The sequence below is a fragment of the Sus scrofa genome, chromosome 8 (assembly GCF_000003025.6).
Source record: "Sus scrofa isolate TJ Tabasco breed Duroc chromosome 8, Sscrofa11.1, whole genome shotgun sequence".
Classification (NCBI taxonomy): domain Eukaryota; kingdom Metazoa; phylum Chordata; class Mammalia; order Artiodactyla; family Suidae; genus Sus; species Sus scrofa.
Genome location: NC_010450.4, coordinates 50,988,022 through 51,007,161, shown reverse-complemented (window position 1 = coordinate 51,007,161; position 19,140 = coordinate 50,988,022). Strand labels below are relative to the sequence as shown.

General features: G+C 35.5%; 1 protein-coding gene across 4 annotated transcripts in view; it reads left to right on the top strand.

The window, feature by feature from the left end:
• FSTL5 (follistatin like 5) overlaps positions 1 to 19,140 on the top strand; it is a 788,662-nt gene that overhangs the window by 45,772 nt on the left and 723,750 nt on the right. For all 4 annotated transcript variants that reach the window (XM_021101310.1, XM_021101309.1, XM_021101308.1 and 1 more), the window contains exon 2: positions 4,363 to 4,497. In XM_021101310.1, coding sequence (XP_020956969.1) covers positions 4,372 to 4,497 — 126 coding nt within the window. In that variant the 5' untranslated portion in view covers positions 4,363 to 4,371. The remainder of the gene's footprint in view (positions 1 to 4,362; positions 4,498 to 19,140) is intronic.

Here is a 19,140-nt window from a genome sequence, read left to right as displayed (position 1 = left end):
AGAATGTGTAAACAGAACAAAATTCCTTGAATTTGAATTACTAAATAATGTAAGTACTCTAAGTCCTACTGCCTTAAGCATCATGGCATCATATACCATACAGTGAGGAAAAAGTTTGATTCAGAGAAAAATATAATTTTTTGAGTGTATCCCATGGGATATAGAAGTTCCTGGGCCATGGATTGAATCTGAGCTACAGCTGTAAACTACACCTCAGTTGCAACAATGCCAGATCCTTAACATGCTGAACCAGAGTGATCTCCAAAAAATACTATTTTTTTTTGAAGAAGAGAAAGAAAGCTCTAACCGTATATATTAACTTTTTTAAGTCCAACCTTGTTAAATATGATGTTAGGCAGATACTTTTTATGGACGCATGCTTTTTGTTTTCTGTTAAGTCAATAGAGAGGTTGTTTTCCGATCCTTCCATATAAATGTTGAGATTACAAGGAAAAGTCATAGGATCATCATCATACCATCTGTTCCAGCCGATTTGTTTAAGTCACATGCTTTTCAGTGTTCTTACTAAGCTGTCAACAAACTGTCAGTTAATTATGAAAACCTAACAGCTTGTCAGAGGTTAATATACTGAGTGAGATCATGAGTCAGTATATCATGGGATCAATTACAACTGATTTACAATTTCCAGAACACCTTCTGTGTACAAGTGAACTCTTAAAGATATAAAAATGACATCTTTGGATCCTACAGATGAAGAAAAAGGAGAAGGTAATAATTGTTTTCTGAGCATCCATTTCGAAGGGTCATCTTGATGTTTAGGTTGCCATTTGATAACTATGTAATTTAATTCAAGCTTTTTCCTTGTGATATTTCAGTGGAGAAAAATCTTACGTGGTACTATTTATAGAATATAAACACGGAAACTAGTGTTTGCCCTTTGTTTTTCTAACACTCCACTGCTGAGCTCAAATGCCTATCTGCAATAGAAATAAGAGTTCTCCTAAAGAAATGTTATCTGACTTTTAACAATCGTTATGTTTCACATTACCTGACATACTAAATTATTCCAAATGTATGATAGCTTTTGTTGATATAAAATATTTTTATTTTTGTATAACTTGGCATTTTAAAGACATTTTAGATTGGAAAATCAGAAGACTACCAGTGGAAAAAAATTAATCATGATTAAAAGCATGAGAAATAGATTAAAACAGTATAAATAAATTGCATGTACTACATTAAAGATTTACACAGTCACCCTTATCAAGTTTTAGTGAAATATTTTAAAGTAGATACTACTACTCTGTTGCCTTTTGGCAGAAAAAAAATTTCAGGAGATTGTTGATCTAGTTATAAATGTGCGGAAGTTTACTCACCCAAGATTTGTGAGATTTTACTCATCTATTAAAATTAATTGCTCATTTATTCCATATGTATATTTTATATATAACGATTTTTTAATTTTTTTCCACTATAGCTGGTTTACAGGGTTCTGTCAATTTCCTACTGTACAGCATGGTGATATTTCAGTGGAGAAAAATCTTACATGGTACTATTATACATGGTACAATTATACATACATGTATACTCTCTTAAGATCATGTAAATCTTTCACCTTATTCTCTATTTTATTTAGATAAACTCTTTTCCATGTGGGATAGTGTGTCTGTGTGTGTTTGTATGCGTGTATGCACACACAAAGAAAAAGAATGAGAAAGAGGGAGGTTAGGAGGGAAGAAGAAAGAGGGCAGAGAAAGACAAACCCTTAAATGAGCACATTTAGGAACTTTAGGACTTCACCTTCCCCCAGAATTATAATGGGGCAGGATTGTTGCCATGCCTCCTCCCTCCCTCTCCTGGTTCAGAGCAGGAGGAACACAGTGTTCAGAGCTTGAGAAGAAATGTCCCTTTAGCTGAACTGTGTGCTTTATTCTTGGTCTCTGCCTTAGATTTAAAATATTCCATCCTATTCCATCCAGTTGTCTTAAAAACAAATATTTACCCCAAGGAGAAGGATTAAACTATACATCAAAATGACAGCAAAAGGATGGATTGCAAATGAAAATATTTAGTTTTCTCAGGTTAGTTTTCAGATGTTTTGTAGCAGTAGTGGAAATAGCAATTGCATTCAACATTGTCAGAATGGAGGAAAACACCCTCTTTCTTGTTACCCTTGCATGCAAGATGATATTCATTTATGCATACATTCATTGCCTGTGCAATAGGTGCCAGGCGATTTGGTAGCCCAGATGATATAATGCTGAAGAAAAAATATTTCCAGCATTCATGAAGCTCTAAAGAGACAGATACATAGTCTAGTGTAGAAAGCCAACATTTTTCAGTAATTACACCAATGATGCATAATTACAAAGAGATGGTCTGAAATGAAGGAAAATTGATCTATAAGTAGAGTAACTAAGAAGTTTAAGTCAGGCTTGGTGTTGTGGGGAGGGATTCTAAGGGATATTTTTGATATATGATGGTCTTTTAGTGATAAATGGGGAGGGTGTATTTCAATCAGGGGAAAGAGTGTATAAAATCCTTAGAGTAGAAATGGACAATATAAGTTCAAAGAACTGCATAAGGTTAGTCTGGCTGGAGAACAGTTATTTAGAGAAGAGGTATACATGAAGAGCCCAGATGCTGCAGGAACTTTGAGGAACCAGTGCTTTAGTTTTTTATCTTAAGCATAAATGAATATATCCCAAAGTTCCTAGTAAAGGCGGTAACGTTATGATGTTTGAGTTCAGAATGATGGCTCAGGCTGTGGTGTGGAGAAGGGATTTAAAGTACACCTACCAAAGAGTAGAAGGCCAGGAAAAGACAAGGTCAAGGCATCTTCCTGGAGAAGTGGTACCCATAGCTTGTACTAGGGTTTGACAGTAGACTTGCGAAGGAACGAATGTTTGAGAGCTATATTATGAAGCCAGACAAATAGAACTTAGAGATGGGTTTAATATGAAGAGTGAAAGGAGACAGAGAGGTCAAAATTGTCTCCTTTGTTTCTGGCCTGAGTAAATGGATGGATGAAAGTCTAGAAAGGCATGATTCTATGAGGAATTAATTTTAAAACATAAAAGCAGAGCTGTTGAGTTGGCTAATTAGACCAATCTTGAGCTTGAATAAGAAGTGATACATGTAATTAAAACCATAGACTATATTGAATGTCTGCCTGGGTGAATGTAGTAGGATAAATGGCTCATGAGATTAAATAAAATGTGATATTTAATGGCAAAATAAAGAAGTAGGATGAACTTGTAAAAGGGCTGAAGAGGTGTTTTTTAAAACTTCTACAGAAACAGAAGAGACAGATGACATAGACATCAAGTTAAGTGACCATTTTTTGAAAAAAAGAAATGTTAATCTAAGAGAGTAATGAGGATAAAAAGTGTGATTGGTCAGAAAATGTGACAGAATGGGATATACACCTACTTCCTCAAATTCAGAAAGGGGGATAGATAAATTTTCTTAAAATATGGGTGATTTGAACCTATTTAAAGATCGAAGAAAATCTTGAGTCACAGATCTTAAATACATTAAATAGCCAGATTAATCAATTGGCTAAGTTTCTCAAGAAGTCAGATGAACAAACTGGATTAGACAGGAGGATAAAGAGTCCCTTTTATGTCACCATGGGGACAGAGATGTGAAAAAGATAGAGTGGAATATAGTTGAACTCAAAGATAGATTTGTTTATTTTGAAGAGGGCTTCAAATTTAAATGGAAATAAATTTTATAGTTTCTCTGGTTTATCCAAAAACATAGAACTGTAGAAAGAGTCAAATGACTTTTAGCTTAAAGCACTTAAAAAGCAATTATCTAGGATATATCCTTTTAGACACTATTGAAAGACTGCATTCATAACTCAATATAACCCATCTGCATAATTTTTGCTGTACTTCAGTTTATTAAGACATAACATAGAAAGCTATCTTATCAACTGCTCACTAATACTCACCAGTAAATTATAATAGCCCTAGTTTTATTAGGCATAATTCACCAAACATACTTAAGGAGGAGTTTGAGATTCATAAATATATCAATAAATGTATTCTATATGGATGCTTAGAAAATTGAGCATGGTTTGATGTTTTCTGTCTTTTCAATTTTTTTCTTTCAACCTGCATTCATTAATTTTTCTTCAATACATTTTTATTGGTGCCTATATTTCTACTTATTTAATGTTATGTAAGCTGTATGAGTAAAACTAACAGTGTCTGTTATGACAAGGCAGATCATAATCTTTATTCAGAGAAGCTTACCTATTATTGATTCAGTTGAAAATCACTGCCAAGGTTTGATTAGATCTATGGAGATATCTATTTGCTATTGAATATTTCTTGATAACTTTCTTCAACATATAATATATTTTCTGATTATTTGCCATGTTAATTTTCACAGGTGAAAAGGATGTTTAAGTGCTGGTCAGCTGTGTTGTTTCTTGGATTCATTTTCCTGGAATCAGAAGGAAGGCCAACCAAAGAAGCGGGATATGGCCTTAAATCCTATCAACCACTAATAAGATTACGGCACAAGGTACAGTCACCATTCTGAATTAGTGATTATGAACAAAACTATTAGTTGTCTGTTTTACTATTCACTTAGGAGCATTTACTTCAGAATATAATTTACATACAAAAATGTTTTAAAACATGAAATGATAGTACTCTTGGTAATTACAATTAAGGAATTAAATACTTCTTGATAAAGTATAGAGATTAGTCATTTAAAAATATATCATTAGGAGTTCCCGTCGTGGCGCAGTGGTTAACGAATCCGACTAGGAACCATGAGGTTGCGGGTTCGGTCCCTGCCCTTGCTCAGTGAGTTAACGATCCGGCGTTGCCATGAGCTGTGGTGTAGTTCGCAGACGCGGCTCGGATCCCGAGTTGCTGTGTCTCTGGCGTAGGCTGGCAGCTACAGCTCCGATTCGACCCCTAGCCTGGGAAACTCCATATGCCGCGGGAGTGGCCCAAGAAATGGCAAAAAGACAAAAAAAAAAAAAAAAAATATATATATATATATATATATATATCATTAAAAGTTTACATGGAATATAAAGAATTTATAAAAATAAGTGAATATATTAAGACAATTACCTTATTATTTCCATATTAATGTTAAGTTTAGAACTTTTTAAACTAAAACACGTGTCATGTTCTTGAATTTCCTCAATGATATACAGAAAAGGATGTCTCCACAACTGGACATACATAGTTTGGCTACATTTTCATTTTTAAAGACATTTTTATTAGATGTTTTAATTTCATTAAAACATCATAATTTTGGGTAGTCTAATGTTAAGGAAATTCTTTACATTAAATATTTTCAAGAATAAAGGAACTTGACATATAGACATACTGCAAATTAAATAGGTTATATACTTAAGATAAATAAGCTAGACATTTTATTTTATTTTTTATTTTGATTGATTTCTTAGGGCTGCACATGTGGCATATGGAAGTTCCCAGGCTAAGGGTTGAATTAGAGTTGCAACTGCTGGCCTACCCCACAGCCACAGCAACACAGGATCTGATCTGGGCCTGCAACATACACCACAGCTCATAGCAAGGCCAGATACTTAACCCTCTGAGGGAGGACAGGGATTGAACCCACATCCTCATGGATAGCAGTAAGATTCTTAACCCGCTGAGCCACTATGTGAACTCCCAGAAGTTTTATTTTGAAATAGATCATGATACTACAGTTAAGATACTGAAGAAAGTTTTATTCTATCAAATACATGTGTACAATATATTTTCATTTTCATAGAGTGGAGAAAAGACAAAACGCCAATTATTAAAAGAATATATGTATATTTGTAAATTTCTTATGCCACTTGTTTTAAAAAAAATTGAAATAAACAAACATAACTATATTGATTTTCTCCCTTACAAGCAATACCTATTATTAATATTGACAATGAATATATTTTTGCTGAAATTCTTTCAGAATATTATAGTATTTTGATAAAATAGCTATCCTTTACTGGGATTTTTATGGGCAAGACACTAGGTGAAGCTGTTAAATTTATTATTTTATTTTAGCTTCAAAACAACATTATGAAGATGTATCTATTTTCATTCTATAGATAAAAAATCAAAATTCCCAGAAATGTTAAAATATTTTCTGAATTCATTCATTTGCTAAGTGTATTGATGGGCTAGGGTATAACATGCAGGATAGATCTGCTAGGCATAAAAAAAGAAACTAAGTAAAATATAAAATATAATTCAATATCAAAAAAATCATGGTAGAATTTAATCACATGTAAAAGTGAATAAATTCTTAAAGTGTCTAGTCTGGAGAAATACAATTGGAGAATTGGGTTTATTGCTCTATCTTTCAATTATCACTCATTTCTCCTACTTCATGGACTGGCAATAAGTTTTATCCCAGCCCCAAACATAGAAATAATAACTCCTTTATGAATGCTCTTAAACCACATTATTAATTCAGCATATTGACTCATGCTGTTACAGCCCCAGTGCATATTTATTCTGTGCTATGTGTCTGCCTTAAGTTATGAGTCTTGAGATCAACACCATGTCTTTCTAATCTTTTCATTCTTAGTGCCATGAGTATAGTAAATACTGTTTAATTGAATTGATGGTGGAAAAAATGACAGGTAGAATACATGACTAGGAGTTTTTGATTGTTCCCCTGCTAGAATTAATACCATAGATATTTATGTATCAGTGTGCACTTATAAACAAGTTCAAATTAAATTTGGACATTGAAGATACATTATTTATGCATTGCTATGGGATTTAATAAACTTTTAAAGAAGGGAAACAATACAATGAATTAAACCTGTTTTAAATACACAAATATCTACCCAAAATGATCAAAGTCACCTCCTAATCTTTTCCATCACTGTGAGTCTTTACATCTAAATTGATAGAAATAATACATGATCACTGGTATTTAAAAGCAGAGACAGGAATTCCCGTCGTGGTGCAGTGGTTAACGAATCCGACTGGGAACCATGAGGTTGCGGGTTCGGTCCCTGCCCTTGCTCAGTGGGTTAAGGATCCAGCGTTGCCATGAGCTGTGGTGTAGGTTGCAGACACGGCTCGGATCCCGCGTTGCTGTGGCTCTGGCGTAGGCCAGGGTCTGCAGGTCCGATTGGACCCCTAGCCTGGGAACCTCCATATGCCATGGGAGCGGCCCAAAGAAATAGCAAAAAGGACAAAAAAAAAAAAAAAAAAAAAAAAAAAAAAAATTCAGTAAAAAATAAAAAAAGAAAAAAAGAAAAAAAAATAAAAGCAGAGATAGAGAATGTCATGTAAATACTTAACTTTCAGATGACTTAAGGTAGAGGTGACATAAAACTATGGAAGGCATTTTGTGACTCTATGTGTCTGTGTCTGTATGTGTTTGTGTGTAGGTATGTGTGAAAGTGTATATTTGACAGGAATAACCCTGAGTTGTGCAAATGCCTAAAAATCCCACCAGATACTTTCTACATACTATCAATTCCAAACCCAGCCACTGGAATCTACCCTTCCCTTTTCTGAGACCTTGAAGACTAACCTCATGACAGTGTTTTTGTTTGTTTGTTTGTTTGTATCGGTCACTATTTAAATTGCAGGAATACCTGGTCATCCTTTTCCCACTGAGTCCCATTCTAATTAGATTCACCTGCTACTTTATTGGTGATGCTTTCCCAAAACATAATTGAAAATCAGCTCATAGACATTGCCTAGATCCCCTGTTCAATTTATTTTCATCCATAGAACACATCATTATTTGTCAGGATATCTATTTCATCTATTTATTAGTTTGTTGGATGTTTCTTTCTATTATGATGCAAGCAACTGGTTATCTTCCTGTACCACAGGAACAGTATTAGGAATGTGGAAAACACAATACAAATATATATGGGATAAATAATTAATTCTGCTGGCTGGAATAAATCTTAAATCAAGATTATATGCATATATGCAATTATGATGTCATTAACTTGAATTAATAATGTATTAGTCCATGATTTTCTTTTCTGTGGAAAGGTTCAATCATAGACTTGGAGAATAGATTTGTGGTTGCCAAGGGGGAGGGGGAGGGAGTAGGATGGATGGGGTGCTTGGGGCTAATAGATGCAGACTATTGCCTTTGGAATGAATTAACAATGAGATCTTGCTGTGTAGCACTGGGAACTATGTCTGGTTACTTATGATGGAGCATGATAATGTGAGAAAAAAGAATGTATACATTTATGTGTAACTGGGTCACCATGCTATACAGTAGAAAATTGACAGATCACTGTAAACCAGCCATAATGGAAAAAAATAAAAATCATTATATAAAAAAACAAAAAAATGAATTAGAAATAATTTCCTTTCAGATCATTTTATCAGAAGAAAATCAACAGAGCCAATGTTTAATGACTTTTTAAAATATATCATTTTGGAGTTCCCATTGTGGCTCAGCAGTAATGAGGTAATGAACCCGACTAGTATCATGAGGATGCAGGTTCCATCCCTGGCCTCAATGGTTTGAGGATTTGGCATTGCCATGAGCTGTGGTGTAGGTCACAGAGCCAGCTTGGATCCCATGTTGCTGTGGCTGTGGCATAGGACAGCAGCTGCAGCTGTGATTTGAGCCCTAGCCTGGGCACCTCCATGTGCCTCGGGAGCAGCCTTAAAAAGAAAAAAAAATTTAATAGCATTACATAAAATGATTTCCTCTTTTTTTTTTTTTTTTAACCTACTCCTTTTTTTGTCTTTTTGTCTCCTTTAGGGCCACACTGGCGGCATATGGAGGTTCCCAGGCTAGGGGTCAAATCAGAGTTATAGCTGCCAGCCTACACCAGAACCAAAGCAACAAACCATCTAAGCCGCACCTGCGACCTACACCACAGCTCATGGCAATGCCAGATCAAAACCTACATATTTTTATTTAAACTGCAAAGAATACACACATCCATAATTCTATAGGACTTAGGCAATGCATAAGGAGATTTTCTATTTGGATTAGGTTTTACTAATATTAAATATTAGTTATTAACTACAAAACTATAAAATGAATAATATGTACAATAGATCTTGAGTTCTGATTAGAAACTTTCCACATTTTCCCCAGAGAGGTGTCCATACATTGAATCTGGACAAATTAGGCACAGAATTTATTTTTATGAAATATTTGTTTGTCAGCTATATAATCCTCTTTTGGGAGCAATATACTGAATGTGAGACTTATTTGTCAGATTACATAGAAATATTGTAACTATAAATATAAACATATGTACATAGTTATTTACAATTCTATACACATACAAATGTGATTGAAAATATATTTGTCTATGTCTCAAGATAAAAATGCATAACATGGAGTTCTCGTCATGGATCAGTGGAAATGAATCTGACTAGCATTCATGAGGATACAGTTTCGATGCTTGGCCTCAGTGGGTTAAGGATTCTGCATTGCGGTGAGCTGTGATGTAGGTAGCAGCTGTGCCTTGGATCTGGTGTTGCTGTGGTTGTGGTGTAGGCCAGCGGCTACAGCTCCGATTCAACCCCTAGCCTGGCAACCTCCATATGCTGCAGGTGCGGCCCTAATAAGACCAAAAAAAAAAATTAAATATAAATTAAAAATGTGTAACATAAATGCATCATGCTGTTTATAGAAACCTTAATTATAGTCCATAGTGTGTATCTGAGGGAGATTATCCTGTGTTTCATCCAATGTGTTTACCCAACAAGCATTTATGGAACATAAATAGAGGAATTCATTAACACAGTAAAGCTGTAAAATACGATTACAAAATGCAAATCCAAACAGAGGCTCTTCTTTTATTATCAGTTTAAAATAAACATTGCGTGCTAATATTGTGCTGCATCCCTACATACACATTCATGGTGGAAATTTAATTCTATAATAATCCTGGGATACAGGGAATATTATTCCTGTTTATCCAAGTGATGTTATTAAACTCCTCCCAGAGAGGAAAAGTAACTTTCTCAAGGAGAAGAGAGGGAAACAGACAGAATCGATGAGATAAGGAAGAGGTAGAAAAGAACACAGGTAGACCCCAGGTGAGAAAAGAGGACCAGAAAAGAATAAACATGATCTTGGTAGTAAAGCAAGAGGCACTGACTTCAAGGAGAAACATCTAATGCTCTTTCAGATTGTTCCTCCTGTCCCTTCAATAAACACAGCCACAGTATTCCCATATCCATCTCTTGGCCAGATTGAAATGAAAGTCCTCTGAAGGTTGCTGTAGCGCTTGTTTAGGCCAACCTCCCACTGGAGACTTGTTAGGAAGCGACAGTCATCTCCCCAACTGCTGGCCTGTTCCTGGGAATATGAGTGTTGAGCATAGTAGTAACTGATTGCTGCTATGTGCATTTGTGATAAAGTCCCCCGAAGTCTCCCAATTTGAAGCCATCTCCAGAATTTGTGCCCTCAGAGCAGCCCATATAGAACTTAACGCCATAGGCATTGACTGTTTACCAAGTACGCTGTTAACTTTGTTCTGTACATTAGTTTGATTGTATGAAGTGGTTTTATTACTATTTGATAGGTGAGAAAACCAGGGTTCACCAATATTTAGCAATTTTTTAATACCACACACTTAGAATATTAGGAGACAGGATTTAGGAATTAATATAGTGTATATATCTTAATGCCTGATCCACAATGAGTATTTTTGTAGTAACTTGACCCTTGTGCCCTCTCTTATTTATTCTCCCTGCATTTTGATAACATAATAGCAAGGCAGGATTTTATATCTCGGATCCTTCATGGTTGATGGGACTCTACATCTAGTTCTGGTGAGTGAATTGTAAGAAGCACCGTGCAGTGCATCTGGGCTGAGCATTTTAAACCGATTGTAAAATCTTACCGAACTCTCCGTTTCCTCTAGCATGACAAACAGCATCTGCTGAAATAATCTCAAGTGTCTAAATCAATAGGATGAGTAAAACACCCCAGCAATTAGTGATTATCATGAAATGTGAAATGAGGGGAAAATCCTTTGTTTTAAACTACTGAGATTTGGGGATTGTTTGCTATCTCAGCATAACCATAGTCTCTGCTCACTAACAAAAAGAGAATTAGAACTAGTTCTCATTGTGGCTCAGTGAGTTAAGGACCTGAGATAGTATCTCTGAGGATGTAAGTTCTAATCCTGGCCTCCTCCATTGTGTTAAGAATCCTGTTTTGCCTCAAGCTGCAGTGTAGTTCATAAACGTGGCTCGGATCTGGTGTTGCTGTGGCTGGCATAGGCTGGCAGCTACTGCTCTGATTTGATCCTTGATCTAGGAACTTCCATAAACCACAGATGCAGTGGCAAAAAAGACAGAGAGAAGAGAAACTAGAACCTAAACTCCTTTCATCTAACCACAAATCCTGAGCTCCTTTTCCTATAATCTCTTGGTTTCCTCTTTTAAAAAAAAATTGTGGGGGTATAGATGACTTAAAATATTGTGTTAGCTTCAGCAAAATGAATAAGTTATACATATACATATACCCTTTTTTTTAAAAAAAAGTATTTTCCCACATAGGCCATCACAGGGTACTGGGTAGATTTCCCTTTGTTATACAGTAGGTCCTTGTTGCTTATTGATTTTGTATACACTAGTGTGTACATGTCATTTCCAACCTTGAAATTTGTCCCTCCCCCCAACACTTCCCCTTTGGTTTTGAAATCTTTGAGTCTGGTTCTGTACTGTGAATAAGTTCCTTTGTATAATTTTTATTAGATTCCACATATTAGTGAATATCATATCATTATCTCATATGATATTTGACTTTCTCTGATTTACTTCACTTACTACAAGAATCTCTAGGTCCATTCATGTTGCTGCAAATGGTATTATTTAATTCATTCTATGGTGTAATAATATGCCACTGTGTATCTGTACCACATATTCTTTATCCATTCCTCTGTCCATGGACATTTTAGGTTGCTTCCAGGTTTTGTCTATTCTAAATAGAACTGCAATGAACATACGGGATGCATATGTCCTTTAAAATTATGGTTTTCCCTAAAGAGATGCCCAGGAGTGAGACTGCTGGATCATATGGTAGTTCTTTTTTTTTTTAATACATCTTTTTTCTTTTTTTTAATTGTTTTCTTTTTGCTCTTTATTTATTGTTTTTTCTGTCCATGGTGTGTAGAAGTTCCCAGGCCTGGGATCGAACCTGCACCACAGCATTGACAATTCCAGCTCCTTATCTGTTAGGCCACCAGGTAACTTCCACATGGTAGTTCCATATTTAGGTTTTTAAGGAACCTCCATACTCTTCTCCATAGTGATTGTACTAATTTACATTCCCTCCAACAGTGTAGGAAGGTTCTCTTTTCTCCACACCCTCTCCTTTTTCAGTTCCACTCCTAGCCTTTTCTTCTTCCCTTTCTTTCATCCAGGATTTCTCTCTTCTCTCTGCTTCTTGCTGGGTCATATTTTCCCATTACAATTAAACCTCCTGTAATACTAATGATTCAGAATGGGACCTTATATCTTATTGGTTCTCTGTAAATCCTATCAGAGTCAGTGCCTCACCTTACATCCCTTTTCTTACCTACATCACTGATCACACTGCTACACTGTTCACTGATAATGGTAATCAAAGCCAAGCTTGAGGGAAGATCTTATGAGGACCGTAAGGAGTGCCTTTGTTTATACCTAGTGGGACCACTAAAAGATCTTAAACTGCTTACATCTTTATGTGGTCAGATAATGCCATGTCCAACTTTATAGTGCAGAGCCAACCAAAACTGCCTTATGATTCCATTATTTCCTAAATCAAAATGTTTGTCTGTGAAAGTAGTTACTGTGCAAATGGGGCAAAGAGTTTGCATAATTTGCTAAGACCAGAGAGCATTGCTATGCATGGCAGTACTGGATAATTCAAAGAAGTCATTTGTGGGTGGTGATGTTTTACTTTTGGTATTAAATGAATGGTAGATGTGGATTGGTGGAGAGTGGCAGGGGAAAACTCCAGGGAAGGAGAAAAACATTAAACAACACATCAAAACCATGACTGCTTAGAGGCTGGAAACCTTCAGGCAAACCCAAGAGCATTATTTCCTGACTGACGAAAAATTGTGCCATTCCATTTGAAATATCTGACTGCTTGCAGTGTGTTAAAGGGAAAGCCCTTTAAGTTGTTAATCTGTTCTGCACAGGTCAAGAAACAGTTTGGACCAGTATCTGAGAACAAAAATAGTTGTAATGAGGGGAGTGAAGGAGGGATGGTCAAAAATTAATTGAAAGCTAAGGAAGATGTTAATTAATCTACAGAGATATTTATCATATATGTATATGATATATACATATCATATATATTGAAAATGGCTGGATATCATTCATGCATCTCAAATTTTGTAAATCAAAAATTGTGTTAGAAAAATAAGAGCATTTTTTAGGGTTTTTTCCCCCTGGGAAATGAAGTTCCACCACTAATTGAGCTGGTGCCCAAAGCCCCATCTCCACACATAAGGAGGAGCCAGTCACACCAGCACACACCATAGGGTAAGATACATGAAAAATTCTGTGAGTTGAAGGACATCCATAGGGACCATGAGTGACTGTTCTTTGCACCAGAGGCAGATGGTATCTTTAGGATCCTGGACAGTCAGTAATCCTGCCCTTTGCTCTGCTTGCAGGTATAATCTCTGTCTTTTAAGGCTGTACACACACTCGCCCTTTGCTTCAGAAGGGGATGTTGTTTCTGCATTCCCAGGCTTCTTGCTATACAAAGGTCCTTGAACAGATAGCCCAGAGCAATGGTGGTCAGTGTCTGCTCACAGGTGTGCAGAAACATGAGGGACCCTTGGTGGCTTATCTCCCCTGACACATGGATAGCAAGCATCACCTGCAGCAGGAGGTCAGAGTTACCATGTAGTGTATCCAAGGACAAAACCAATGTACTGCGTGTTTTGAAGTAGATTTGCAAGCCAAGTACCTAGGTGTAGCTTCATTCTACCTTTTACCTGGTTATTTTCATCCTTTCTAGAACTTTAGGGAAAAAAAGTGTTTTGTCCAACTTCAAATGCATTGCTTGCATGTTTACTCCTTTAAATGGTATATATTTGCTAAACTGAGGAAAATTGGCATGCAATTGACTGAATAACTTGGATTAACAAAAACAAGTCAATAAAGGGATATATCTGACTTCTAAAATTCTCAAGAACTTACTAGTCATTTGATCCTCTTGATAATGAATTCTCAAAGTAGTACTGTTTTTACAGATGTGTATTGTGGTATGCATAAAGTCTGTTCCTTGAAGCCTCTGTGACTATACATTAAAATATTTTTGTAAAGTTTTAAAAGTAGTAGTTATGACTTGAAAACAATAGGGTTGTTTTGATTTGTCAATCTGAAGGTTTGAAATAATAAAAATGGCATGCATTAGCATTCTACTCCCATGCCTCTATTCAACAAAATATAACAAATTATTCAAATAAAGTAAAATTCATATAGTACATTAGAACTAAGTTTGTCAGGATTCCAGCACATTCCATTTATGCACTAGTCTTGGGAACTCATGAAATCTTTTACCACTTCAGAATTAATTTTCATGTGACCTGAGCCGCAGTGCTTTCTTTCACCAAATACATAATTTAAGAAAAAATACTTACATATATATTTTTTTCTTTTTCAGTCACAGCCACAGCATATGGAATTTCCCTGGCCAGGGGTCAAATATGAGCTGCAGCTGCGACCTACACCATTGCTATGACAACACTGGTATATCCTTAACCTGTTGCACCACAGTAGGAACTCCAAAAATTATATTGATAGTTGAAAAACATGGTTTTAATACCTGTTTCTCTGAATAGTTACTGATCCTTTTACTGATCAAAAAGCACAGAATATTAGGACCTAGGTGCAAGAAAACAAGTTTGTCATTCCTGTTCATTTCCTTTTGATTGACTTCTGAAGCCTTCTTATCTTTAGATCTAGTGGTATTTTTCTCATTTCTGTGGCAAGAATAGTGCTAGTTCAAATCAGTCTGCTAAGGAAAACCAAACGATACATTTAAATCTACCATGAACTAAGCACATTGTACTGTTCAAAAAATAGCATATGAATGTGCTGTTTAAATGTGGGTACTCTAAACTCTAAAATGTAGATGTAGGAAAATGTTTATGAGTTAAGAACAGGTGATTAAGGCAAATTAATATTAATAAATCACATGCTAGTATTTGCATTCACTTCTCCAATGTTAAATTAATAAGTTGTCTTTTACATACATCTTTCATTATTAAAATTCTATTGTGAATTCTGTTAGCAAATTTCTGGATTATAAATGAAAAGAAATATCCTGATTTATGAGTTTGACATTCAACATGTTCAAGAGATAAAAACCCTCTGGTATATAAACCACAATGGAAAAGAATAATATTATTGTTATTAATATTATTCACTGTTTGTTTCTGTCATCAGTTCTCCTGTAAAGAGCTGAGCATTGCTGGTTTAAGAGCTATAAGCCAGTAGAAAACATTCATTCCATCTTTAAAAGCATATAATATAGATGGGAAAACTGTGGGCCTGAGAGGCAAAGGTCTTTGCTGAAGGTACCACTCAGCTATGATAAGGTGAGAACCCAGATTTCCTGTCTTCCACGAGAGTTCTATTTTCCTTTAACACTCTGCCTCCCAAATTAACATGATTCTTCAAGACCCATATTTACCAACAAAAAAGCACATTCTCTCATTATTTCAACCAATGTTTATTAACTACCTATTACAAGGTGAAATCATTGAAATTGAGCTATTCTCTTACACACATGTTGATTTGCCTGTAAGTGTTGGTGAAGCATACATCTCAAATGAATTGATTGGAATATAATTCAAGACCATATTTAAGCCTGCAACAAGGGGACTGTTCTTCAGGGATAGCCAGTGCAAAGTTTTCTTTCTAGGGGCTAGGCTACAGTCAAATAAACAGGCTGACTAAGCATAAATGCAGGACCAGGCATTAGACAAAACAGACTTAGTTAAGACATTGAACTAGTCACCAGGTTGTCCAAAAGTGATTGCAAGTTTATCAGCTGTGTGGGTTAAACAACTGCCCATTCAAAGATTGGGCTTTTGATCTTTACACTAGCAACTGGTAGAACCATTCAACAACAACAACAACAAAATGGATGTTTTAAACATCCTGACAGGATGTGGCTTATATATGCTATCACTGATGTTAGCAGTGTGGTTTTGTTTTCTCCCGAGAATGGGGTCACTTTTTTCTTTCTCAATGTTTAATTTACTTCGTTTTTTAATTGAAGTATAATTGATTTGTAACGTTGTATTAGTTTCAGGTGTATAGCAAAGTGATTCAGTTATATGAATATATACATATATATAATATTGGAATGCATGTATCTTTTCAAATTAGAGTTTTCAAACTTTTGTAGAAATATGCCCAGATGTGGGATTGCTGGGTCATATGGTAACTCTATTTTTAGTTTTTTTAAGGAACCTCCATACTATTTTCCATAGTGGCTGCACCAATCTACATTCCCACCAACAGCGTAGAAGGGTTTCTTTTTCTCCACGCCCTCTTCAGCATTTAGAAACGTGCAAACCAATGAAGTTAGAGCACTCCCTCACACCACACAGGAAAATAAATTCACAACAGCTTAAAGATTTAAATATAAGACGCGACAATGTAAAAATGCTAGAAGATAACATAAGCAAAACATTTGCTGACATAAGTCATTACAATGTTTTCTCAAGTCCATCTCCCAAGGCAAAAGATCTAAAAGGAAAAATAAACAGTGGGACCTAATCAAATATAAGTTTTTGCATAGCAAAGGAAACCATGAACAAAAGGACAAGAGGACCAACAGGAATGGGAGAAAATAGTTACAAATAATGTGACAGATAATGGCTCAATTTCTGAAATATACAAAAAGTTCACACAGCTCAATATCAGAACAAAAACAAACAAATAGGAGTTCCCATTGTGGCTCAGTGGTAACAAAGCCAACTAGCATCTATGAGGATTCAGATTTGATCTCTGGCCCTGCTCAGTGGGTTAAGGATTTGGTGTTGCCGTGAGCTGTGATGTAGGTCACAAATGTGGCTCAGACACAAATGTTGCTGTGGCTGTGGCGTAGGTCAGCAGCTGCTGCTCTGATTCATCCCCTAGCCTGGGAACTTCCATATTTTGCACCTGTGGCCCTAAAAAGCAAACAAACAAACAAACATGCAACCCAAAACAAAAAATGGGCAGAAGTCCTAAAGAGACGTTTCTCCAAACACGACATCCAGATGATCAACAGTCATATGAAAAAATGCTCAACATCACTAGTTACTAGAGATATGCAAATCAAAACTATAATGAGGTATCACCTCACAGCAGTCAGAATGGCCATCATCAAAAAGACTGTAAATAATAGACACTCTTTAAGAGAAGGTTTAGGCTTATAGCAAAATTAAGAAAGAGTATAGAGAGTGCCTATATACCTTCTGGCACCACACCTGTACAACCTCCTCATTATCAAAAATCTGCACCAATTGGTATATTTGTTATAATCTGTGAACCTACACTGACACACCTTCATCACTGAAAGCCCATGGTTTACCTTAAGGTCCATTTTGGTGTACACTTTATGGATTTTTGACACATGCATAATAACCTATATCCACCATTATGGAATCATACGGAATAATTTCATTGTCCTAAAAATACTTCGCTCTGCCTATTCATCTCTCCCTCTTTTATACCCCCCAATAATCAGATCTTTTTATTGCATTTACAGTTTTACCTCTTCAAAAATGTTATATTGTTGTCATTCAAAATGTGGCAATTACAGATTGGCTTGTTTCTACTGTACAGCATGGTAACCCAGTTACACTTACATGTATACATTCTTTTTTCTCACATTACATGTTCCATACAATGGAATACTACTCAGCCATAAAAAGAACAAAAATAATGCCATTTGCAGCAATATGGATGGAATTAGAGACTCTCCATCCTGAGTGAAGTCATAAAGGGAAAGACAAATACCATATGATATCACTTATATCTGGAATCTAATATATGGCACAGAAGAACCTTTCCACAGAAAAGAAAATCATGGTCTTGAAGAATGGATTTGTGATTGCCAAGGGGGATGGGGAGGGAATGGGAGGGACTGGGAGATCATTTCTTTTTAATGATGAAGAATAGTCTTATCATCTAATGAACCACAGTTTATTTATACACTTATTTTACTGAAGGACATATTGGTTGTTTGATTTTGATAATTAAAAATTAAAGTAGCACTTCTCTATTGGCCATTCCATGTATCACAGTGTGCATATGCCAATTCCAAACCCCCACCCACCAAACCATCCCCTTTGGTAATTATAGGTTTATTTTCTAAGTCTATGTGTCTGTTTTTGTTATACAAATAAGTTAATTTATATCCTTTTTTTGGTTCCATATATAAGTGATATCATATGATGTTTATCTCTCTCTGTCTGACTTATTTCACTTAGTGTGATAATTTCTAAGTCCATCCATGTTGCTGCAAATGCCATTGTTTCATTCTTTTTTATGGCTAAGTAATATTCCACTGTATGCCTGCACCATGTTTTATTTATCCATTACTCTATCAGCAGACATTTATATTCTTCCATGTCTTGGCTATTGTGAATAATTTTTCTTTGAACATAGTGGTGCATGTATCTTTTTAAATTATAGTTTTGTCTGGATATACGCCTAGGAGTAGGATTGCTAGATCATATGGTAGTTTTATTTTTAGTTTTTTGAGGCACCTCCTTACTATTTTCCATTGGTTGTACCAATTTGCATTTTTACCAACAGTGTAAGAGTGTTCTCTTTTCTCCCCACTCTCTTCAGCATTTATTGTTTTTAGATATATTGTTCATAGATATTGATGACCATTCTGACTGGTGTAGGGCGATACCTCATTGTAGTTAATTCTAATAATTAACAATGTTGAGCATCTTTTCATGTGTGTTTTTTCCATCTGTCTGTCTTCTGAAGAAATATCTGTTGAGATCTCTTGCCCATTTTTTGATTGGGTTGTTTATTTGTTTTTAATGAGATACTTTTTAAAGAAAATATTACACAATCTTCCAAAGTAGCTGTACCATTTTGCATTCTCACCAGCTATGACTGAGTTGTTCCACATTCTGGTCAGCGCTTGGTATTGCCATTTTTTTTTTATTTTCACCTTTCTAGTGTACATATAGTGGTATTTCACTGTGATTTT